This window comes from Terrapene carolina, unplaced genomic scaffold (genome assembly GCF_002925995.2).
Source record: "Terrapene carolina triunguis isolate 2854851 unplaced genomic scaffold, T_m_triunguis-2.0 Scaffold68, whole genome shotgun sequence".
Classification (NCBI taxonomy): domain Eukaryota; kingdom Metazoa; phylum Chordata; order Testudines; family Emydidae; genus Terrapene; species Terrapene triunguis.
The window spans coordinates 77,538,171-77,562,598 of record NW_020664419.1 but is presented as its reverse complement, the minus strand read 5'-3'; the positions used below and the strand labels follow the sequence as shown (position 1 = coordinate 77,562,598).

Below are 24,428 nucleotides of genomic sequence, written 5' to 3'. Positions count from 1 at the left end.
ATTTAATCAAATCCCATTGTATTATCTACAAATCTTGTTCTAATTTGTCTTTTTGAATAGAATCATAGAACTGGAAGGGACCTTGAGAGGTCATCTAGTCCAGTTCCCTGCACTCGTGTTAGGACTAAGTATTATCTAGACCATTCCTGACAGGTGTTTGTCTAACCTGCTCTTCAAAATCTTCAATGATGGAGATTCCACAACCTCTCTAGGCAATTTATTCCAGTGTTTAATCACCCTGACAGTTAGGAAGTTTTTCCTAATGTCCAACCTAAACCTCCCTTGCTTCAGTATAAGCCCATTGCTTCTCATCCTATCCTCAAAGGTTGAGGGGGGGAGGAATTTCTCCCTTCTCCCTACAACAACCTTTTACATACTTGAAAACTGTAATCATGTCTCCTCTCAGTCTTCTCTTTTCCAGACTAAACAAACCCAATTTTTTCAATCTTCCCTCATAGTTCATGTGTTCTAGACCTTTAATCATTTTCGTCGCTCTTCTTTGGACTCTCTGCAATTTGTCCACATCCCTCCTGAAATGTGGTGCCCAGAACTGGACACAATACTCCAGCTGAGGACTAATCATCGCAGATTAGTGCGGAAGAATTACTTCTCGTGTCTTGCTTACAACACTACTGCTAATACATCCCAGAATGATGTTCGCTTTTTTTGCAATGGCATTACGCTGTTGACTCATATTTAGCTTGTGGTCCACTATGACCACCAGATCCCTTTCCACAGTACTCCTTCCTAGGCAGTCATTTCCCATTTTGTATGTGTGCAACTGATTGTTCTTTCCTAAATGGAATACTTTGCATTTGTCCTTATTGAATTTCATCCTATTTACTTCAGACCATTTCTCCAGTTCTTCCAGATCATTTTGAATTTTAATCCTATTCTCCAAAGCACTTGCAACCCGTCCCAGCTTGGTATCATCCGCAAAATTTATAAGTGTACTCTCTATGCCATTATCTAATTCATTGATGAAGATATTGAACAGAACCAGACCCAGAACTGATCTCTGGGGGACCCCACTCATTATGCCCTTCTAGCATGACTGTGAACCACTGATAACTATTTCTGGGAACTGTTTTCCAACCAGTTTTGCACCTACCTTATAGTAGCTCCATCTAGGTTGATTTCCCTAGTTTATGAGAAGGTTATGTGAGACAGTATCAAAAGCTTTACTGAAGTCAAGATATACCATGTCTACCACTTCCCCCCATCCACGAGGCTTGTTACCCTGTCAAAGAAAGCTATCAGGTTGGTTTGACACAATTTGTTTTTGACAAATCCATGCTGACTGTTACTTATCACCTTATTGTCTTCTAGATGTTTGCAAATTGATTGCTAAATTATTTGCTCCATTACCTTTCCGGGTACAGAAGTTAAGCTGACTGGTCTGTAATACTTTACCTTTGTACAATAGGTATCAAGTACTGATTTTCCATCTGGTAAAATGGTCATTAAGCGAGATATGTTCATTCCATTAATTGCTTTTTCAAGATTTTCATAAGCAAAATGTAACTGTTCTGCAGGGCTTTTCTGAAATAAATTCACATACAAATAAACTAAGAGTAGCGCTAACAGCTACATTATATACTATGGCAAGCAAAGTGCAATCATTTTTTGTTGTTGCTATTAAGGTCCAATCATATTCTCCTTAGACAGACAATATTCCCATTGGTTTCACATGCTAATTTTGAAATTTTAAAGTACAGCCATTTATCAGTTAATGGTAAATATGTATATTCTCATTCACATATAACTAAAAACGCACACGGACAGATTCTCCTGAAACTTTCTAAAACAACATTCAAATCCGCAAAGGCAAATTTCTCAAAATATGTTTACAACAGAGGTGAAATCTCAACCATAAGTTTAGTATTCCCTAGCAGCAGTTTTACAATATTCTATTAAAAAAAAAATGGTTTCAGAAGCAAGCGTTCTAAAGTTAGGATATTCCAGTGTTAAGGATGCTCCCTGTGCATATGCATTAAAATATAGGGCCAGATTTATAAATGTATTTAGGCATTTATTTGGATTTTCAAAAGCATCTATGTGCCTAAAGTCATTGATTTCAATGAGTGTTAGGCACCTAGATGCTTTTCAAAATGCCTACTACGTGCCTAAATACCTTTTAAAATCTGGCCCATAGCCCTTAAATTACCTAATGACATATTATATCTCAAATAATACAATATAATACCATATAGCTTTTTGTCCTATAGGGCTTAGTAATGGAACTTGAATGGTCTCTTGATATAGAGTTTTTTTAACATGAAATTTCTTAGATTTCTTTAAAAGAAAAAATGCCATAATCTGGAAGTATTTGCCTGGGCAGCACTGCAGTGCCCTGAACTGCACAAGGGTGCACTCTGAACAAGGTAAGGGCTTCAGTGAAGTTATGTTTCATTCACACACAACTTACAAAACAGTCGCCTTCGAGGGTCTCACTGAATGAAGCAAGAGCCCCATACTGGACATCTTTTATGCAAATTAAATGGATTAAATTTGGTAGATCCCAAAAGAATCAAATTACTAATCCTCTCCAAAATCTTAAAGCTGGTCCCATGCACTGCGATCACACCTGTGGGACTGGGTAAGGTCACTTCTCCCTTCCCCTTCCTTTCTTCCCCTTTTCTCCCTCCCTGCTACTATGCATAGACCTGGGGGGCAGTGCCACTTTAAAACAAGGACACAGACCACCTGTGTGAGTTTGAGCCAATGAGCGGATGGGGGGCAGGACAGGGAACATGTACTGGCAGGTTCGAGGAGAGAACAAAAGAAAAGGCAGAGGAGAAGCAGGGGCACTGAGCTGGGGCAGAGACTGCGAGAGGATGCAGAATTGGAATCAGGAGCTGCTTGGAGGAGAACGAGCTGCTTGCAAAAAGGGACTCTCACAGATGCACAACCTGGAGCTAACAGGATGGCTGCAATCACACCGCAAGACCCACCAGTTTGAGCTCACAATGCAGGTGCCAGTATCAGGAGCTAACTCTGCCCCCCTAGAAGGGAAGGTTGTTGTTTGTGCAGAGACATGTGGCTGGGACCCAGGACTCCTACCTCAATCCGGGGAACCCCTACCTTACAAGTGCGTCACGAATAGGATTTGGGAAGTTTAAGAAGGGACCCTTGGGGACAATGTTGGGAAGCCGGCTACATCATGAGGAGGTGCTCCCAAGGGAGGGTAGCTTTAAACAGGGGACCCTGAGGGTGCGGGATCAAACCCTGCAGGGACAATCACTAGGCCCAACACCCAACTGGGAACAATCCAGATTTATCAGCAAGTGTCTGATCGTTCCCATCAACTTCAATGGTGTGTGGATGGATGCCCTGCTGGACATGAGTTTCCAGGGGAGTTCTATGGCACTGGCAGCCATAGGACATATCAACTCCTCCCAACAACTGGGTTTGGTTAGTTGCTGGGAATGGACTCAGCATCCCCTATGTGGGGTACATGCTTGCCAATGTACAATTAGGCTCTGAGACACTTTGCCAACAGGGGATCACTGTAAATGAAACTGATAACCACACCCTGCCCCCTGTTGTTCTTTGCATGAACCTGCTCCATTACTGTTATAATGAACTTCTAAAGGCACTGCAGGGTCATTAACCCTGGATACCCTGCAGGGAAAAGGGTGTGGTAGAACACCAATAGAGAAATACAGAAGTACCAATGCTTCCCCAACATGCATGGAAAGGCTAAGATCTGGGACACTCGCCCTCTGAGAATAGGACCAGATACCAAGACCATCCTCATGTGTAAGACAAAGACTGACGTAGAGGCAAAGATTATAACACCCCAGTGGAACCCTACCCCGACACCAGTGCAAACCTGATCATGGTGGCCTGTAGCTTGGCCACTGTCAAGAAAGGGGTGCTGCCAGGAGAGTCCTGAACCGAGCCCATCAGCCCCTAAGATTGTACCACAATCAGGTTATTGCACAGGTCCTCTGCCTTGACTGGGCAGCTGTGGCAATTCCCAACGAGAGACCAGAGGCTGGGAATGCACCTATTGCCTTGCAGAGTAGCATTAGTGAAGGTTCAGGAGGCCTGGCTCCAGGAGATAGATATGGGCAATGAGGAGATTACCACAGAACAGAGAAAGCATCTGACTTGAAAACATTCTGCCACCTTCTCCAAGCACCTGGCCAACTCTGGGTGTGTGACCCTGTGATGGGCTGTCCACCCTACACAAGGCTTTAAGGGGTTTAGGTGGCTAGGTGGGCCAATTAACTCCATAGGCTGCATCTGGAAGAGGAGCCAGGGAACAAGAATTAATTAGAGATAAAATTCAGCTGGATAGAAACACGAGGGGCCTGTATAAAGCCCAGTAGCTGGGACTAGAAGGGAGCTGCAGAGAGAAAGAGGCTGCAGTCACTCTCAAGGTGAGAGAAGGAAAGATAGGAAGTAGCCCGGGTATACAGCAGTAAGGTTCAATCTTGTTGTAGGGTCTCTGGATTGGAACCCAGTGTAGAGGGCGGGCCTGGGTTCCCCTACCAGCCACTGGGCAATGGTGTCATTAAGGGGCAGTGAGAGGAAAGACTGCCTGGAACAGCGGGTCCCAAGAAACTTTGATACCCTGGAAGGGATGGACTACAGTGACTAGAAGTAGTCAAGTCTGAAGACAGTGAGACTGACAGAATGAACAACTGCAGGGGGGACGTCGGCCTGGCAGAGCTAATGCCCAGACATGGCCAGAAGGAGGCGCTCCACAGTGAGTAGAGCACCCTGTGACAGACTCATATCCAGCATCTGATTGCCACCAATCACTCCCTGATCCAAGAGAGGTTCCAGATGGCCCCACTTGCCTTATATCAACCAATAAAAGAGATGCTCAATGAAATGAAAGAAACAGGTATTATCAGAGAAAGCTACAGTCCATGGGCTGCCCCCATTGTCCTGGTAAAGAAAAAAAAAGAGAGGGAAACGCCGCTTCTCTGTGGACTAATGGAAACTCAACCAAGTTATGTATAAGGACCACTCCCCTACGCAGAGGAAGCATTGACTGCCCTTAAATACGCCTCCCTATTCTCCACCATTGAGCTAGCTTGTGGGTATTGGCGGGTACCAATGACATCAGAGGACCAGGGGAAAAATGGCCTTCATTACCCCCACAGGACTCTATGAATTCATTTACAGGCCATTTAGCCTCTGCAACACTCCAGGAACATTCCAGCAGCTGGTGGAGCATTGCCCAGGTAGTGAGAAAAAAATGGTTATTTACCTGCTGTTGTGCACATATGTATTCCGCTGCTGATGGTGTTTGTGTACCTAGGGCACTCAAGTCAGAGACTTTTGCCAGCAGTAACACTAAGTGACACATGCACCCCATCTCTCCTCATGCTCTCAGGCAAGGGCAGAAAAGGGGTGTGGCTGCCACCTCCCTCTCTTTTCCTTTGCACCACTGTATGTCATGTCCAAGGTAGCGGGAAAGATGAAAGGATTGTGGAATGTATAGGTGCACTACACATCTCGAAGAACAACAGTTAAAAAATAAGTAATTATTTTTTCTCCTTTAAGTCATTGTGCACCTATACATTCCACTACAGGTGATTCATCAGCCCCTTAGAGGTAGAGGGCCTTCGGATCATCTGAACAGAGATTGTAATGCCGATTTGCCAAAATTGGCATCGTTACAAGAGGTTTGAGTGATGGCATAATGAGCTAAAAAATATGTACAGATGACTATGTTGCTGCCTTGCAGATATCAGCTATGGGAACATTGCTCAGAAAGGCTGATGAAGTTGACTGAGCCCTGGTGGAGTGAACCATTATGCTCAGTGGAGGAGAAACTTGAGCAAGATTGTAGTAGAGCTTAATGCAATCAGAAATCCAATGTGAGATTCACTGAGTTGACACTACATAGAGCTGGGAGAAGTCCTGAAGGATGTAGTGCAGTCAGGTAGCATGCCAAATCTCCATGAACATCGAAGGTATGAAGTATTTCTGCAGCTTTAGAAGAATGGGGTTTCAGAAAAAAATCACTGGCAAATTAATAGTTTGATTCATTTGGAAATCTGGCACTACCTTAGGCATAAACTTAAGGGGTAGCCTAAGGGAAATCTTGTCTTTGTCAAAAACTATGAAAGGAGGATCACCTAAGAGAGCATGAAGTTCTGAAACCCCCATAGCAGAATTGATTGCCACCTGAAAAGCTGTTTTCATAAACAACAATAGTGAGGTTGTAGCCATAGGCTTGAAGGGGGGTGGTTCCTATGAGTTTGATGAGGATTACACTGAGATCCCATACAGGTACAGGATCAGTCACAGGATGGTAATTGTTGAGTAGACCTTTCAAGAATTGGGAAATGAGAGGGTAAGAGAAAATGGAAAACCCATTTACTTGCAGCTGTAACACAGAAATGGAAGCCAGGTGACCTCTCAAAAAACTAACTGAAAGGTCTGGTGATTTCAGGTGCCAACATACAGTCTAGCATATACATAACTTCCATGTGACAGGGTGATAAATGTTGAGATCGTGTCCAAATTGAAAAACTCTTCCACTTTGCTACATACATGGCTCTAGTGTATTCTTTTCTGCTGCTCATCAAGATGGTCTGAACCACTTGGGTGCACAATTTCTCCTGAGAATTCAACCAGAGACCATCCATGCATAAAATGGAGAGATTGGAGGTTAGGATGTAGAGACTTGCCTTGGTTCTGGGACAGAAGATCTTCAACTAATGGTAAAATTATTGGCAACTGGACAGAAAGCTGATGTAGGGCCAGGAACCAATATTGTCTTAGCCACACCCATACAATAAAAATCAATGTTCTTCTGTTTCTTTTCAGCTTCCTGAGTACCCTCAGAATGAGAGGAACTGGAGATGACTGGATCATGTAGGAGATGACTGGATCATGGAAGAAGAAAGGCATCCATGATGGAACTCAGACTGTGGCCTGCCTTGAGCAAAATCTCATGCACTTGTTGTTCAGGTTGGTCGCAAACCAGTCTATTGCTGGGTTCCCTGAGTGGTGGGAGTTCTGAAGGAGAATGGTCCTTCCTGATTGACCACTCATGTTGATGTACAAAAACCCTGCTGATGGAATCTGCAAGTGTGTTTCTCACTCCTGGAAGGTGAAAAGCCTTCAGGGAAACATAATGAATGAACAAATTCCACATGAGGGTTGCCTCCTGGCACTGTTGAGGTGATCTTGCACCTCTCTGCTTGTTAAGATAAAACATGGCGGAGGTTTTGACTTTAAGAATTTGTATCACATAGTTCTCGATGGTAGACATAAACATCTTGCTGGCCTGAAGAACAGCTCAGACCTCTAGCACATTCATATGGAGCGAAACTTCCTTGCATGATCAAAGAGTTTGTTTCTGGAGTTGACCAAAATGGACTCCCCAGACTTTGGTATATGCATCTGTTATCAGAGTTATATTCAGTTTTGGGGACAAAAACGGACCTCTTTGGCACACATAATGGGGATCCAGACACAAAATCAAGAGACTGAAGCATTCGTGCAGAAACACAAATCCACAAGTCCAAAGAGTGGTTGGACGGACAACATACCTAATAGATCCAGACCTATAGACAGTGGAGTTGAAGTTTGGCATGCAGAGTTACGTATGGGCATGGGGCTATGTAACCCAAGAGCTGAAAGCTGACATGCACTGTTGTCTTAAGGTTGGACTTGAGGCTTCCAGAAAGGAAAGCTATAGATTGATACCTTCCCTTTAGAAGGTAAGTTAGGGCGGTCCTGGCAATGAGGTCTGCTCCAATGAAGGTTATGCACTGTGTTGGTTGTAATTGTGATTTGTCCAAATTTAGTTTCAGGCCCAGATGGGAGAACAGTCGTCTTATGACTAGGATGCAGTTTTGCACCTAGTCACTTGATGCTCCACAAAAGGACAGTTACCTGTTCTGTAACTGGCATTCTTCAAGATGTGTTACTCAGGTGTATTCCACAGTAGGTGTGCATGCTCGCCACGTGCACCGGTGCCGGAAGTTTTTCCCTTAGCAGTACCCGTACTGGGGGAGCGCCACTGCGACCCCTTGAGTGGCGCCTCTATACCACGCTATAAGGGGAGCTGCACACTCCCCCCACCCTCGGTTCCTTCTTGCAGGACAACTCCAACAGAGAGGAAGGGGGGCGGGATGTGGAATACACCTGAGCAACACATCTCGAAGAACGCCAGTTACGGAACAAGTAACTGTCCTTTCTTCTTCAAGTGATTGCTCATATGTATTCCACAGTAGGTGATTCCAAGCTATCCCTGTTGGAGGTGGATAGGAGTTCACAATAGACCGGGACGGAGTATCACCCTGCCGAACCCGGCGTCACTCTAGACTGGGAGACGATCGCATAATGCGAAGGGAACGTGTGAATTGAGGCCCAAGTGGTCGCTCTACAAATGTCTTGGATAGGGACATGGGCTATGAAGGCAGCTGATGAGGCCTGAGCCCTCGTTGAGTGTGCCCTAACGATTGGTGGCAGGGGAACCCCTGCCAGGTCATAGCACGTGCGTATACACAAGGTAATCCAGCGGGAAAGACACTGGGTGGAGATAGGTTGCCCCTTCACCCGCTCAGCCGAGGCAACAAAAAGCTGTGAGGATTTCTGGAACGGTTTGGTCCGATCCAGGTCAAATGCCAGCGCTCTATGTACATCGAGCGTGTGGAGGTGGCGTTCCTCGTTGGAGGAATGGGGTTTAGGACAGAGCATGGGGAGAAAGATGTTCTGATCCATATGGAAGGCGGAAACCACCTTCGGGAGGAACGCCTGTGGAACACCATATAGGGGGGTTCCGCGGTCAAGGCCCTGAGTTCCGAGACACGGCGGGCTAACATGATTGCTACAAGGAAGGCCACCTTCCATGAGAGGTGAGACCAGGAACACGTGGCCAGGGATTCAAAGGGAGGACTCGTGAGTCGTGACAAAACCAAATTCAGGTCCCATTGTGGCACGGGGGGTATAGCGTATGGGAACGAATGGTCAAGGCCCTTCAGGAAGCGGGAGGTCATAGAGTGGGAGAAGACCGAGTGCCCTTGCACCAGCGGGTGGGAAGGCCGATATGGCCGCTAGGTGTACCCTGACCGAGGCGGGTGCCAGTCCTTGGGTCCTAAGGGACAAGAGGTAGTCCAGGATAAGCTGGAGAGGTGCGGAGGAGGGGGAGACTCCCCGCTCACTCGTCCACTTGGAGAACCTGGACCACTTTGCCATGTATGTACGGTGCGTGGACGGCTTCCTGCTTTCCAGAAGGACCCACCTTACCCGCTCCAAACACCTGCTCTCCTCCTCGTCTAGCCACAGAGCAACCATGCTGTCAGGTGGAGCGCGGCTAGATTGGGATGGAGGAGGTGGCCCCCATCCTGGGAGAGGTGGTCCAGGCGAAGCGGCAGCGTCCTCGGGGGGGCCGCCAAGAGGCGAAGGAGGGTCCCATACCAGTGTTGCTGGGCCCACGCCGGGGCTATGAGGATGACTCTCGCCCTGTTTGCTTTTACCTTTTGCAGGACTTTGTCGATGACGGGGAACGATGGGAAAGCATAAAGGAGCCGGCCCGACCACCACAGGAGGAACGCATCAGAGATCGCGCCCCTCCCCATCGCTCCCCTGGAGCAGAACTGGGGGCAACGCCGGTTCTGGCGGGTTGCAAAGAGATCGACCTGGGGAACTCCCCACTCTCGGAAGAGCCGGTGAGCGACCTCCAAGTGGAGCGACCACTCTTACTGGGGGAAGAAGATCCTGCTGAGGCGATCTGCTTGCATATTGTGGACGCCCGGGAGGTGTACGGCCCTCGGGAAGATATCGTGGGCTATACAGAACTCCCATAGGCTCAGGGCTTCCTGGCAGAGGGCTAGGGAGTGAGTCCCGCCTTGCCTGTTGATGTAGAACATGGTGGCGGTGTTGTCCATGAGAACCCTGACAAGCTTGCCGAAAAGGTGCATGTGAAAGGCCATGCACTCCAACTGTACTGCCCTGAGCTCTTTGACATTTATGTGAAGGGACAAGTCCGGGATCGACCATGTCCCTTGGGTTTGTATGTTTCCTGTGTGGGCTCCCCAACCCAGGTCCAACACGTCGGTCACCAGGTCTACAGACGGGCTGGCATCCCAAAAGGGAACCCCTTGCAGCATATTGCTCGGGCAAGACCACCACTGAAGGGAAGCCAGTATCGGGGACGGAACCGTGAGAACCTTGTCCAGTCCATCCCAGGCCTGAGAGAATTGGGAGGCTAGCCAGAGTTGGAGGGGCCTCATTTGGAGTCTGGCATGGCGGACCACGTACGTACCATGCCGCCATGTGGCCCAGAATTCGAAGGCACGCTCTCGCCGTTGTCACCGGGAAAGCCGTGCCGAGGTGATGAGATCTCTCAGGGCCTCGAACCTGTCTAGGGCGGGAGAGGCTGTGGCCCTCGAAGAGTCCAGCAGCGCCCCAATGAAGTCTATGCGTTGAACTGGAACTAAGGTTGATTTGGTCTCGTTCACCACTAGGCCGAGACCGGCGCATGTCGAGAGGAGCAGCTCCACGAGTCTTTACCTCTGAATGCGAGTCGCCCTTGAGAAGCCAATCGTCCAGGTATGGGAAGATCTGTACCCCCTCCCGCCTGAGGTAGGCCCCTACCACAGCCATACACTTCGTGTAAACCCTGGGTGCTGTGGATAGGCCAAACGGAAGGACCGCAAACTGGTAGTGGTCCAGCCCCACTAAGAAGCAGAGGAAGCGCCTGTGCCCCTCGAAAATATGGATGTGAAAGTACGCGTCCTGGAGGTCCAGGGAGGGGATAATAGAGGCCAGGGACACCATGCGGAACTTGAAGCGGGTCAGAAAACTGTTTAGGCCCGGATGGGCCTGAGGTCCCCTTTGGCCTTCGGGATCAGGAAGTACCGGGAGTAGAACCCTTTGCCTGGAATTCTACTGGTGCTCTTTCCACCTCCCCAGGTTCAGTAAGCGATCCACCTCCTGCCCCAGAAGGTGGGCATGCTCTGGGTTCCCCGGGTGAGGGCGAGTGGTTTGAAGGGGGTGAGGTGAGATGAACTGCAACATGTAGCCCTTGGAAATGGTGCTGAGGACCCACTGGGCCGATGTTATACGGGACCACGCCATGCGGAAGGCATACAAACGGTTGCAGAACACAAACTTTATTAATCGGGGGGTCTCCCCGGCAACTGGCCCGGGGCCCCCCTGCAAATAGTCAAAACCACCTCTTTCCCTGCCTCTTGCCCTTAGAGGGCCCAGGCTGCGGGGCGGAGTGGGACTGTCACTGAGACCAGCGTTTTTGGTCTCTCAGTCTCTTATACGGGGGCTCGTATCTGCTCCTCACAGGTTGAGCCAACGGTTACGGTTTGGCCTTGTCCTTAGCTGGAGGGACGTAGAGGCCCAAGGTCTGCAGGGTGGTACGGGAATCCTTCATCCCATGCAGCCTGACATCCGTCTGGTCCACGAAGAGCACTTTCCCATCAAATGGGAGGTCTTGCATAAGGGATTGGGCCTCCGTCGACAGTCCAGACATGAGGAGCCACAACACCCTGCGCATGGAAATGGCTGAAGCCATCGAGCGGGCTGCAGTGTCAGCTGTGTCCAACGCCGCTTGCAGGGCCGCTTTCACTACTGCCGCCCCCTCTTCCACCAGGGCCTTAAAGTCCTTCCTATCCAGGTCTGGAGAAGAGGCTCAAATTTAGGCAGAGACTCCCACAAGTTAAAGTCATATCTGCTCAGCAAGGCCGGTGGTTGGCTATCCTGAGTTGGAAACTTGCCGAGGAATACATTTTTCTACCAAAGGAGTCCAGTCGTCTGGCGTCCTTATTTTTGGGGTAGGCACGGGCTGGCCTTGTCGCTGTCTGTGGTTTACCGACTCTACCACAAGCGAGTTAGGTGCCGGGTGGGAATAGAGGTACTCATGGTCCTTGGCCGGCACAAAGTACTTCCTTTCAGACTTCTTGGAGATTGGGGCCAAGGAGGCGGGAGTTTGCCACAGGGTGTTGGAAATGTTGGCTACACCCTGGTGCAGGGGCAGAGCCACGCGGCCCAGTGCCAAGGGGGACAACACTTTAAAGAGGGAATCGGAAGGGCCCTCCATTTCCTTGGCCTGCAGCTGGAGGCTGGATGTCACCCTCAGCACCTTAAAGTCCTCCTGAGGGATTGATGGCGGGGACGCCGTTATGGTGTCGTCCGGTGCCGGGGAAAGGGTCAGCACGGAGCCATGGGCCTCGGCCGGTACTGGCGGGTCGAGCCCCAGATCAGAGTCCGGGCGCGGGTCCGCCGACTCGTGGCCCGCCAATCTGTCTCAGACGGCCAGACGAGGCTGATGGGGCCTGAGACGCTCCGGCGACCGAGCGGGCCCCCGTCTGGGCGGCCATTGGCGGCCACGGTGCCCACTGGCACCACTGACCCGGCTGAGGGCCCAGTAGAGGTAGTTGCCCCGGCTGGGCCTCATGGGCCAGGGATGGGCAGCTGGGTGCCGAGGCTGAAGTCACTGTCAAGCGCACGATCTCACGGGAACAGTATGAGCGGCGGTGCCTGCGATGTTGCCTCCCTTGGTACCTGGACCTCGACGTTGAGGACCGGTACCCGCCCAAAGTGCTACTTCGGTACCCATGACGGTGGCGGGAGCTCCGGTGCCCCGGTGCCGAGTCATCGCGAGGGGAATCCTGAGTGCAACGTCTAGTTGAGCGGGAACTAGAACGAGAACGACGAAGTCTATCCCGTCAAGAACGGCTGCGGTAGTCGCCTCGCGAAGGGAAACGTTCCTGGCCCCTCTCTCGATGCCTGTGCTCACTGGCAGGCGGCATAGAGGGTCCCCAATACTCCCGTGCGGGTGGTGACCGGGATGGCCTGGTCGGCGTCAAGGGAGGGCACAAGCTGCCGGACGATCGGTCGCTGCGCGCCGAGCAGTGCGGGGAGCGGCCCTCAGAGCAGGAACTGTGACACGAAGGAGAGGTCTGATGGGCACCCAGTACTGACCAGACACTAAAAATCCAGTTACCGGAGTGACTTCAATCAGCATCCCTGCTGCTGGGGGTGGGGGGGGGGGCGAAAAGCAGCTGCTGTTGCCTGGAGGAGCTGCTTAGCTGCTGATGGAGAAAACTGGCTCCCGGCCCACTAGCTTCAGCTCCAGCAGAGAGGTAGGTACTAGTGCAGTGCCACTGCCACCACCCGGGGGGATCCTGTCCATCTCCCCCTCTGCATCCCCCCTCAGCTTGTGCCCTGATTGCCCCCACCTCAGCCCCTCGCTCTGGGGACTTCCCCCCCTCCACCCTGCCGTGCCCCAATTGCCCCCAGCCCCTCGCTCCTTCTCTGAGCCAGAGCCTTGCTGCTGTAGCCCGACTGGGCAGGCAGTCTCCATGTCAGTTCCTCCCAGCCTAGCTCTGCAGGTGGCAGGTGAGTCCCAGGGGTGCGGGGAGCAAGCTACAGAGTGGGGGAGAGCAAGCAACAGTGTGGGGGGAGAGGAGCGAGTGGGGTGGGGCCTCATGGGAAGAGGCAGGGCAGGGGAAGGTCAGGGATGTCCAGTTTTCAGCAATTAGAAAGTTGCCAACCGCAGGCAAAGGAGAAGCAGCAGCACTGAGCTGGGGCAGAGACTGAGAAACCCCAGAATGCTGGGGTACAGTCACAACTAGGAGCTGCTAGGAGAGGAACCAGCTGTTTGCAAAAGGGGATTCTTACAGACATGCAGCCTGGAGCTGACAGGACAGCTGAGACCACACCAAAAGACCAATCAGTTTGCACTCACAACACAGGTGTCAACACAGGTTATACTAATGGGGGCTGGTTTGTAGTTGGCATGGGCAGAGTGTGTGTGTGGGTGGGGACCATTTTGCTGTATGCTATACCAAGGAAGTCTGTGTAGCCCCTGTTAAAGATCGTGGCCTGGGTCTGTTCCTGGCTCTGCCTGGGTTAGATAAAAGTGTTATTCTATTGTTAATTGTGGTGCTTGCTAACTCTGAGCTCCTAGGAGGGAGGGTTGATTTTTGTGCAAAGATATGTGGTTCGGACCTGGGACCCCTATCCCAACACTGGGAATCCCCACCTGACACACCACTATGTGCAGCTATGTTTGGAGGAGCACCTGAGAAATTGTTTCGCAAGTCCATCCCACATGTTAAGACCTGCTCTGACTGCAGCACAACAGAGAGAGTACAATGGAAAGAAGTATGGACATGGTATAAAGGAAGAATGAGCTTTAGCACAAAATATTTTTCAGATCACAAAGGACTGTACAAGGTCAGAAAAAAATAACTTCTCTGGGTTTACGTGATGAAGATTTGAAGTATCTACAATTTTTCTCTGCTCTAGCATATCTATGCAAAATGTTTCAACTTCATAAAATTAAATACTACATTTTATAGGAATGTTTCTAACTTTAAAATGTTTAGAAAGGGACATGCACTATGCTTTCTGAAAATATTATGCAAGTGGCAAAGAATTTTATATTACCTTCAGTATTTCAGGAATGTCACAGATATGAGTTTGCGAAGGTAATACTGATTCACGTCTTTCTCCTGCTGGATAAGAAAAAAAAAGTAAATTGAAAATGAAAATCAACTGCACTGAATTTATAACACTAATAATAATAATGGACTAGTTCTATTAATAACTGAAGACCTTGGAAATAGTAGTTTTCTAGCACTTGATTGTGAGATTAATCATATTGTTTTGATTATTGCACATTTGTAATGCTCTAAAACAGGGGTCGGCAACCTTCAGCACGCAGCCCATCAGATTAATCCGCTGATGGGCTGCAAGACATTTTGTTTACGTTGACCATCCGCAGGCATGGCCCCCGGAGCGCCCAGTGGTTGCAGTTCATCGTTCCCAGCCAATGGGAGCTGCGGGAAATGGCTACTTTTTTGGCTTTCTGTCTCCTTCTCACTGGCTACTTCTCAGAGCTTTGTCTCACAAACAGACATACCTCCATCAAGCAAAATCCAGGGAAACTCTTCTGCCCACATATCTCAGTTTCTGACTGGCCTTGCATATGGCCTGTGTTTTGGGTGGTGGCTCGTATTGTCTCCAGCTATCTTACTCCATAAAGAAGCTTAACTGCTTCTTCCATTTATCCTGAATGAAGGGCATCTGTCACACTCACCAACTTAGGTCTAAAACATTTATATTTTATAGCATTTATTTAAAATAAAATCAACCATGCTGCTATCACCAACCAACCAAAACAAATAAATATATTTGAAAACCTCTCTCAGACTTCAATTCAGAAAATGGCCAACAAAAAAGAAAACTGATTAGCAAATTATATATTATATTTAGATATTCCTTCCATACCTCCTTCCAATAACACTCCTATTATCTTGCTGAACATTTTACCTGTTTTTGCAGATTTATTTGCACAGTCAGCTATGTTCTCCAATATCGCAGTCAGACGTAATGTGACCTCTGCAAGTAGTACAACATTAGCATCTACTATGTTACTGCTGTGAATTACTTCATTTATTATCCAAAGTATATGAACCCACTAGAAGAAAAATATATAAAGCAAGAATCTTAAAACAGTTCAAAAAACTGAATAAAAATATTCATATTTATGTATTCCAAACATTGATGATTTTTTGCACTCCAAATTGTTTAGAGACACTTGTAGATTGATCATAACACATGGAATATGATAGTACTTGGCCCTTGTGAAAAAAGGGCACAAAGTAGGGAGGAAATGCCTTGCATCTCCCCCTGCCCCATGTACCTGCACAAGAGTTAGGCAAAATATAGGCCTTAATAGTCCTCATAGGAACATTAATTTATCAGTTATGTGTAGTAACTTGCTTTGTTTTTCCAAGTTACAACACTTAGTACTTTCACTTTTCCATGATTCCTCCGACATTCCTTCAGATCACAAAGTTCTTTTGTTTGTTTTTTTCTTTTGTTTTTTACTTTGCAGGTGTTCTGCATGGGACACCTATTGTACTATATGTTGGTATGACAAGATGCCAAATCCCATAGCAAATTTCATCAGGTGCATAGAATTTGGAAGCAGTCATTGTAAGGAAAACAGTGATTGTCACCTTTTAGGCATGGAAGCCATGAAAGCATATGATCCAATGTTGTTTGTGCCCTACAGTGATCCTTAGATAGGATGAGCTCCTTAACCCCACTCCAGTTCCTTTATGCTAGGTAAAAGGGATGGAGCAGAATAAAGGGGTTCTAAAAACCCCAATACTCCTTGCTTGGCCACAGAAAACGACAGCCATAAAGCTGCTGTCCAAAGATCCCCTCTGAAGCCCTGATGTACTTGGGGAGAGAAGGGTGCCTGGGGCAGGGTCACAGGGCTATAGATATTCTTGATAGTGTTGCTGTCCACAGGTCAGCCCCAGGAGGCTGTCATAACACATACAGGCTCCCAGGAGTCTGTGTTTCATTACAGCAGGGGCCTCTTCAGCCTTTGGAGCAGCCCAAGATCAAGCTAGCTCAAAGCCACCTCTGCCCTCCCACCTTTCCACAACCTCCTTTCCCCTGAGCTACAAATTCTCTGCTGCACCAAGAGGGTACATCTACTCTGCAAAAAAACAATAAACCCACAGCTGCACGTTTCAGAGTCTGGGTCAACTGCCTCGGGCTTGTGCTATGGGGCTAAAAATAGCAGTGTAGACATTCCTGCTCAGGCTGAAGCCAGGGCTCAGGAAATCAGCAAGATGAGTTTGTCTTAGAATGCAAGCTCCAGGCCAAGCAGAAACATCTACACTGCTATTTTTAGCCCCATAGTGCAAGCCCAAGTCAGCTGACCCAGGCTCAGCGACTCACTGCTGCGAGGTTGGGGTGTTTTTTTTGAAGTGTAGACATGGGTATTTTTGTGCAGAGGCACATCACAAAACCTCACCCTACAGTATTTGGGGGATTTCCTTGAATCATATGTCTTTTCCTTTTAATAATAACAAGAATATTTGTATGGGAAGTGTTTCCCCTAACACTGTGTACCCAACCACCTTGAACAATCTGTTATTTTAATTTTGTCTGATTATCCCACGATAACAGACTGGACTTCACATAGAAATGGAACAGAGATCTGTTGTCTGCCTTGTCTCTCTCTTTTTTTTTTCAAGGCGCTTTGAGGTGGGAGTGAAGGAGGGTTGTTCTCATCCCAATAATTACATTACTAAAAATATGTGTATACATGTGAAGAAAATAGTGGAGAAATGAAAAATACTGTCATTAAAATTAGTGCATTTTTTATACTTTACAATGCATATGTACCAGTTTGGAATTACATCCCTCACAGAAAGAACACACAACTCTCATTAGTAACTAATGGGAGTTAGGTCTTTATCAAAAGGAAAATATACTTCTGCGATTTGAGACCTAAATTTTATCTTGGGTTAGCCATCATAGAATGCATTCATGCGAATGGAAATAGAATAAGAAAAAAGGAGTACTTTGTAAGCTTTGAATTTGTAGATATATTTTAAGTAGGCACTTCCACTCATTTGGATCCGCTGAACTCCTACTTTGCACTTCTGCCACAGAAACATTACTATATCAACAAGTATTTCTTTATCTGGTTGGAGAGTCTGGGGAAAAAAAAGATGTTACCATAGCTGCATAAACAGGTGCAGACAAATTCGTTTTTAGTACAGAAAGTAAGCCAATTTATACTTTGCCACATTTAGTGTTCTTATAAGGGATGCCATCAACATGAAATCTAGCCAATATTTTTTTTACGAAGAGTTAAAAGTAGTTTCAGGTATATCATCTGTCCCCTGCCCCCACCTGCCAATTTTGGGGGGGGGGGGGATATAATATTTTTTTATTAATTTCTTTCCTCTTGTTGCTATGTGAAAGATTCACACAAAGAAAAGGGTAGAATAATTAACTACACAGTCAATTTTGCTGTTCCCTATCTGAAAAGTGCTGCAACAAGTAAACAAACTGGAAAAATATGAAAAATAATATGGGTTACTAGTTATATTAACCTTAGGAGTTGCTTGAGCAACAGTAAGTAAAAAATTTAAGTGTGATTTTTAAGTTGAAAGTGTCTTTTCTCCTTTTCTGCTTAGAATTGCTGCAGTACAGTATAAGCTCCCAGTTTGCCACAAATATTATGGGCTATCATTATGGCCTTATGGAGAATAGGAAAATATGCCAGCGAACACATCTTAATTAAGAGTTGTTTAAAAGCATATTATCTCCTAGTAACGATGCATTTTAACACCTTGAAATACATTTTATCTGGTTACACACATATTTGTAAAGGTGCTAAAAACTGTCTAAGTTAACTGCTGTTTAAAAATGTGTTAGCATATAAATAAAACATGGGTATGTCTTCATTGCAGTGTTAACTAAAGTTATCTACACTGGAGTTACTTCTCTCGAGTTAGCTTACGTTGAATGAGAGCAGCCATACTGAGAAATAACACTTGAACTGCAATGGTGGTGTTGCACTCACTTGTGTGTGATCCTAACACTTCTGGGGTTGTACCCCAGGAGTCTTTGCACTGCAGTAAACTCAACCAGTCTATGAATTCTTTCCTAGTGAATTGTAGGAGAACTTGTCTGTCCTTTCTGGGCACACAGGAGGAATTGTGGGAAGGCAGTGAAGAGCTAGCAGCACTTAAGTGGTTTTAACCTGCATCTACACTACAAAGTGGTCATGTAAGCAGCTGACAAGTTGTGCTAACTGGAGCTTTAGCCTATATCCCCTAAAGCTCTAGTTCAGGGGTTGGCAACGTTCGGCACACGGCTCGCCAGGGTAAGCACCCTAGCGGGCCGGGCCAGTTTATTTACCTGCTGCAGGTTCGGCCGATCGCGGCCCCCACTGGCTGCGGTTCACCGTCCCGGGCCAATGGGGGAGGCGAGAAGCGGCGCGGGCCGAGGGATGTGTTGGCCGCGGCTTCCCGACGCCCCCATTGGCCTGGGACGGCGAACCGCGGCTAGTGGGGGCCGCGATCGGCTGAACCTGCCGCGTCAGCAGGTAAATAAACTGGCCCGGCCCACTAGGGTGCTTACCCTGGCGAGCCGTGTGCCGAACGTTGCCGACCCCTGCTCTAGATACATTCCACCATATTTGAGCACACTTGCTTCCCTGAGTGCAACACAGCAAAAAAGAATTTGGTCTCCTTCCTTGATTATTAGAAAGCTGCAGTTAGCCTGGTAGTTTTTGAAAATGGCTTTAATTATTTTATGAAACTAGTTTAATTATATAGTATCAATCATAATAAAAAGTAAATTAAAACAAATAAAATAAATCACAATCAATCACATTTCTTATGCATTAATTAATTTCATTTTTGTTGTAATTTGTAAAGCTTGTCAACCATGCATAACTTCCTCTGACTTTGAATTACATATAATGGTACTGTCAGGAATCAGAGCCTGCTGCAGAGCCAGTCTCCAGGAAACCTAATGAGTGCAGCTGACCTGTAGTAGGCTGCCTGATTGGCTGTGCCAACTGATTGGTTGGAGGAGTCTCTGAGGCCCTGCAGCAGTTCAGAGGCTGCTCAAAGCACTTCCTAACACCTCTATTAGCTTCTGCTCCTGCCTTTGTTCTCTCCAGATAACCCAGTCTGACCCTTGACTCTGATTCCTGACTCTCTGACTTTGGCTCTGACCCTTGGCTCTGGCACCTGGCCTTTGACTCCAGCTCTGACCCTGGATTCTGACTTCTGGCTACCCCAACTCCTGTTCTAACTACTAGGCATGACTCCAGCTCTGATCATTGGGCCTGACTCCTGCTCCAATCACTAGGCATGACTGCCCAAGTCCTAGTCATTTGACAGATACAATAGCAAGTACTGCACAGAAGAAATGTGCATAATTCTTTTATACCTGCTTAGATGTACATACGCAGGAAAACACTGTGGTTGCCAAAGTGACAAGATCATCAGAAGGGTCTCCAGGCTTTAGGGATCCTTCTACAGTCACAATTGATAAAGAAGGAAAAAGTAAAATCAAGATATTATTTCCTCATACAAATTTCATAAAAACCATGATGATTTCAATTAGGGTGACCAGATGTCCCAATTTTATAGGGACAGTCCTGATTTTGGGTCTTTTTCTTATATAGGCTCCTATTACCCCCCACCCCTTGTCCCGATTTTTCATACTTGCTGTCTGGTCACCCTAATTTCAATGCAGCTACTCCAACTTGCACCTGCTGCAATATGGTTCAGGAAATAGTAAATATGAAGGAGAAGCACATTCCCCATTTTACACATTCCCCACTTCTGTGAAGAATACACATTACCATTTTGGTACATGGAAATGTTTTCAAGATGCATGTAATTTTGTGGATGACAGAATACAGATTTAAATGACAGCACACTTTAACAAGTTCTTCTTTTTTAAATGAAAAGAAATCTCAGATATATGAACCATAAAAAAGTGCAAAATAAAGTCATACAAGTCTGTTCCATCCCAGGCTCATTTTTTTCCTGGAAAACTGTCTGAAAACATAAGTTAGAATCGTCTCCCATTTATTGGAAATGTCATTAAGTCATGTTTTGACAAGTGAAAATAAATAAGACACAGTTCAGGAGGTAATAATTTCTCAACTGTTAGTTACAGTGGCAGAAAAGGTTATATTGTATTTTAAAGAACTTCATGACAAATAACAAAACTTCTTGCTGAAAAAATTACATTCAAAATGTAATTATTTCACTCATAGCTGTGACTGTCTACAACACACCTTGAAGTGCAATTGTTCTTCTTCCAGAACTGCGAGATATTGTGGCTTCCTTGAAAATATTTTCCTGGACAGAGAGGCCGTGTTTAGATCTTCTTGTAGACACTAGAGGCTGCATCGCAATGATAAGCCTGAGTTCCATTTCTGCTTTCTTCCATATTGGATCATCTTGAGTCTAATAGTTTAAACAGAAACAGGTAATGGAAATTTGCCTTAATAATTTAGGAACCTAAGTCTGTTTTAATACCCTCCTGTATACCGTAGAGTAAATTTGGATTACCTGAAGAAAATTAGCAATCAGTCCAATAGTAGAATCAAATACATCCCACTCTTCATAGCTGAAAGCTAACTTTATGAACTTCATAGCAGCTTCTCCAGAAACACCATTTTTCCCTACAACAATGGCAAATAAAAATACAATTCTTTTGAAAAATACAACATTCAGTAAAATTAAAGCTATTTTTAGCATCTGTGTAATACAAAGCTAAAATTCCACACAAGAATTCTGCAGACACTGAACAATCTTGAGGGATTTCTCAATAACTCTACAAAATAGACTTTTTGTATTATATTGCTGGATATTTTTCAGTGTTTATAAGACTGGACTGCCATACCTGCATTGTCATGTTAATTCCAAAAGTCCACGTTGCTGTTGACATTAATGAGTCTTTTTGATGAAGTCATGGACCTAATTCTACCTGCCTCCAGAAATAACCTCAAAATGTTTGCAACCATAGTCCCAACATATGTCCCTCCCTCCAATTATTACTTTTAGGAATGTGAAAAACTTGTGCAAAGATGGCTGAATAGTTCTCATTGCTATATCTGCAAATATACATATACATACTGGGGAGCCTCTTCTCCCTACCCTCTCAAGTGAATCCAGATAGGTGCAGGACAGAATAGGGAGTCTCGTGCTCCTTTCTACCACAGGCAAGGGCCCCAGGTAGTACATTCAGCAGTGTTCCACAGTCCCAAGGCAGTGTTCTAGTGAGTGATCTCCAAAACGTATTCCTTTGGTTGAAGGTGCTGGGAAGAGGGTTATATTAATGTTTGGCAGCAGGTATCTTTTTGAAGGAGCACTAAGGACTGCTCCAAGGCCATGTCATCCTGCTCTGCACAGAAACTCAAGGACTCAAGAACCCTCTGCTCAGCCACGTCCATCCCTCTCACCTCCCTAAGCACATTTCACAATTATAACATCAGAAGTTAGCCTTTGATATTTGTAAAGCACTTGAAGATCTCTGGATCAACTGTGCTACGTATGTTCGAAGTAGTAGCATTTTATTACGACGCCTGTATGTTTACAACTTGCTACTTCAGTAAAGCTTGTAATAGCTTTGTAATTAAAATGGAAACAATATTTAATTATTAGTTCTGATTGCGTGAATACTAATAGAAGGTGGGATCTTGCAAACTTTGTAGGCATAGAACTACCATTGGAGTTTGGCGTGCTGAGAGTTTGCATGACTGGGTTCAAAATGCTTTGAAAATCCAAACTAATTTACCTGTTAATATAAGCTGCAGAAGTGTCGATGATTCATTTATTACACCAGAAGACTCAGTACTTCCTTGTGTACTAGCAAAGCTGCCACCACCTATAACAAAAGTAACTCATTAGATAATCATACAATTTGTTTGATGTTATATTTTATTTAGTCATAATCAGAACTGCTCAGAAACCAGAATTCCTGTTGTGCAGGAAATTTTGAAATTAAAAAAATATCATCATAATGAAAACTCGCAACTTCAAAATTCACATGAAACAAAGGGAGTCCAAAATTTTTATTATGAAAAATCCAAAAAGGCGTTCTGTTTTGACTTTTTCTCAACAAATTAATGAGTCTCCCCAAGCTGCCCAGAGCTCAGGGAGCCCACTTTCTGGACTACATAAGAACTTAAGAACAGTCATACTGGGTCAGCCCAAAGTTTCATCTAGCCCAGTATCCTGTCTTCCGACAGTGGCCAATGCCAGGTGCCCCAGAGAGAATGAACAGAACAGGTAATCATCAAGTGATCCATCCCCTGTCACCCATTCCCAGCTTCTGGCAAACAGAGGCTAGGGATACCAGCCCTGTCCATCATGACTAATAGCCATTGACGAACCTATCCTCCATGAATTTATATTAGTTCTATTTTGAACCCTATTATAGTCTTGGCCTTCACAAAATCCTCTGGCAAAGAGTTCCACAGCTTGACTGTGCATTGTGTGAAGAAATACTTCCTTTTGTTTGTTTTAAGCATGCTGCCTATTAATTTCATTTGGTGACCCCTAGTTCTTGTGTTATGAGAAGCATTAAATAACACTTCCTTATTTACTTTCTCCACAACAGTCATGATTTTATAGACCTCTATCATATCCCCCCTTAGTCATCTCTTTTCCAAGCTGAAAAGTCACAGTCTTATTAATCTCTCCTCATACGGAATCCGTTCCATACCCCTAATCATTTTTGTTGTCCTTTTCTGAACCTTTTCCAATTCCAATATATCTTTTCTGAGATGGGGCAACCACATCTGAAAGCAGTATTCAAGATGTGGGCATACCATGGATTTATATACAGGTGATATGATATTTTCTGTTTTATTATCTATCCCTTTCCTAATGATTCCCAACATTCTGTTAGCTTTTTTGACTGCCACTGCACACTGAATGGATGATTTCAGAGAACTATCTGCAATGACTCCAAGATCTCTCTCTTGAGTGATAACAGCTAATTTAGACTCCATTATTTCATATGTATAGTTAGGATTATGTTTTCCAATGTGCATTACTTTGCATTTAATCAACATTGAATTTCATCTGCCATTTTGTTGCCCAGTCACCCAGTTTTGAGAGATCCCTTTGTAGCTCTTCGCAGTCTGCTTGGGACTTAACTATCTTGAGTAGTTTTATATCATCTGCAAATTTTGCCACTTCAATGTTTACCCCTTTTTCCAGATCATTTATGAATATGTTGAATAGTACCAGTCCCAGTACAAACCCTTGTGGGACACCACTCTCTCCATTCTGAAAACTGACCATTTATTCCTACCCTTTGTTGCCTATCTTTAAACCAGTTACAAATCCATGAGAGGACCTTCCCTCTTATCCCATGACAACTTACTTTGCTTAAGAGCCTTTGATGAGGGACCTTGTCAAAGGCTTTCTGAAAATTTAAGTACATTATATCCACTGGATCCCCCTTGTCCACATGCTTGTTGACCCCCTCAAAGAATTCTCGTAGATTGGTGAGGCATTATTTCTCTTTACAAAAACCATGTTGACTCTTCCCCAACAAATTGTATTCATCTATGTGTCTGACAATTCTGTTTTTTACTATAGTTTCAACCAGTTTGCCTGGCACTGGGATCAGGCTTACTGGCCTATAATTGCCGGGATCACCTGTGGAGCCCTTTTTAAAAATTGACGTCACATTAGCTATCCTCCAGTCATTTGATACAGAAGCTGATTTAAATGATAGGTTACTAACCACAGTTAGTTGTTCTGCAATTTCACATTTGAGTTCCTTCAGAACTCTTGGGTGAATACCATCTGGTCCTGGTGACTTATTAATGTTTAGTTTATCAATTTGTTCCAAAACCTCATTTAATGATACCTCAGTCTGGGACAGTTGGTTCCTCATATTTGTTACCTAAAAAGAATGGCTCAGATTGGGGAATCTCCTTCACATTCTCAGCCATGAAGACTGATGCAGAGAATTCATTTAGTTTCTCTGCAATGGCTTTATCGTTCTTGAGTGCTCCTTTAGTATCTCGATCGTCCAGTGGTCCCACTGTTGGTAAGCAGGCTTCCTGCTTCTGATGTACTTAAAAAAAATTTTGCTATTACTTTTTGAGTCTTTGGCTAGCTGTTCTT

The 24,428-nt window shown here is 45.7% G+C and overlaps 1 protein-coding gene across 1 annotated transcript in view; it reads right to left on the bottom strand.

The window, feature by feature from the left end:
• CFAP54 (cilia and flagella associated protein 54) overlaps nucleotides 1-24,428 on the bottom strand; it is a 199,539-nt gene that overhangs the window by 161,112 nt on the left and 13,999 nt on the right. The window contains exons 8-15 of the mRNA XM_026649001.1: nucleotides 22,081-22,170; nucleotides 20,853-20,965; nucleotides 20,576-20,747; nucleotides 19,717-19,802; nucleotides 17,328-17,462; nucleotides 15,271-15,418; nucleotides 14,386-14,450; nucleotides 1,414-1,542 (exon numbers count right to left, since the gene is read on the bottom strand). Of these exons, the coding sequence (XP_026504786.1) occupies nucleotides 1,414-1,542; nucleotides 14,386-14,450; nucleotides 15,271-15,418; nucleotides 17,328-17,462; nucleotides 19,717-19,802; nucleotides 20,576-20,747; nucleotides 20,853-20,965; nucleotides 22,081-22,170 (938 nt within the window). The remainder of the gene's footprint in view (nucleotides 1-1,413; nucleotides 1,543-14,385; nucleotides 14,451-15,270; nucleotides 15,419-17,327; nucleotides 17,463-19,716; nucleotides 19,803-20,575; nucleotides 20,748-20,852; nucleotides 20,966-22,080; nucleotides 22,171-24,428) is intronic.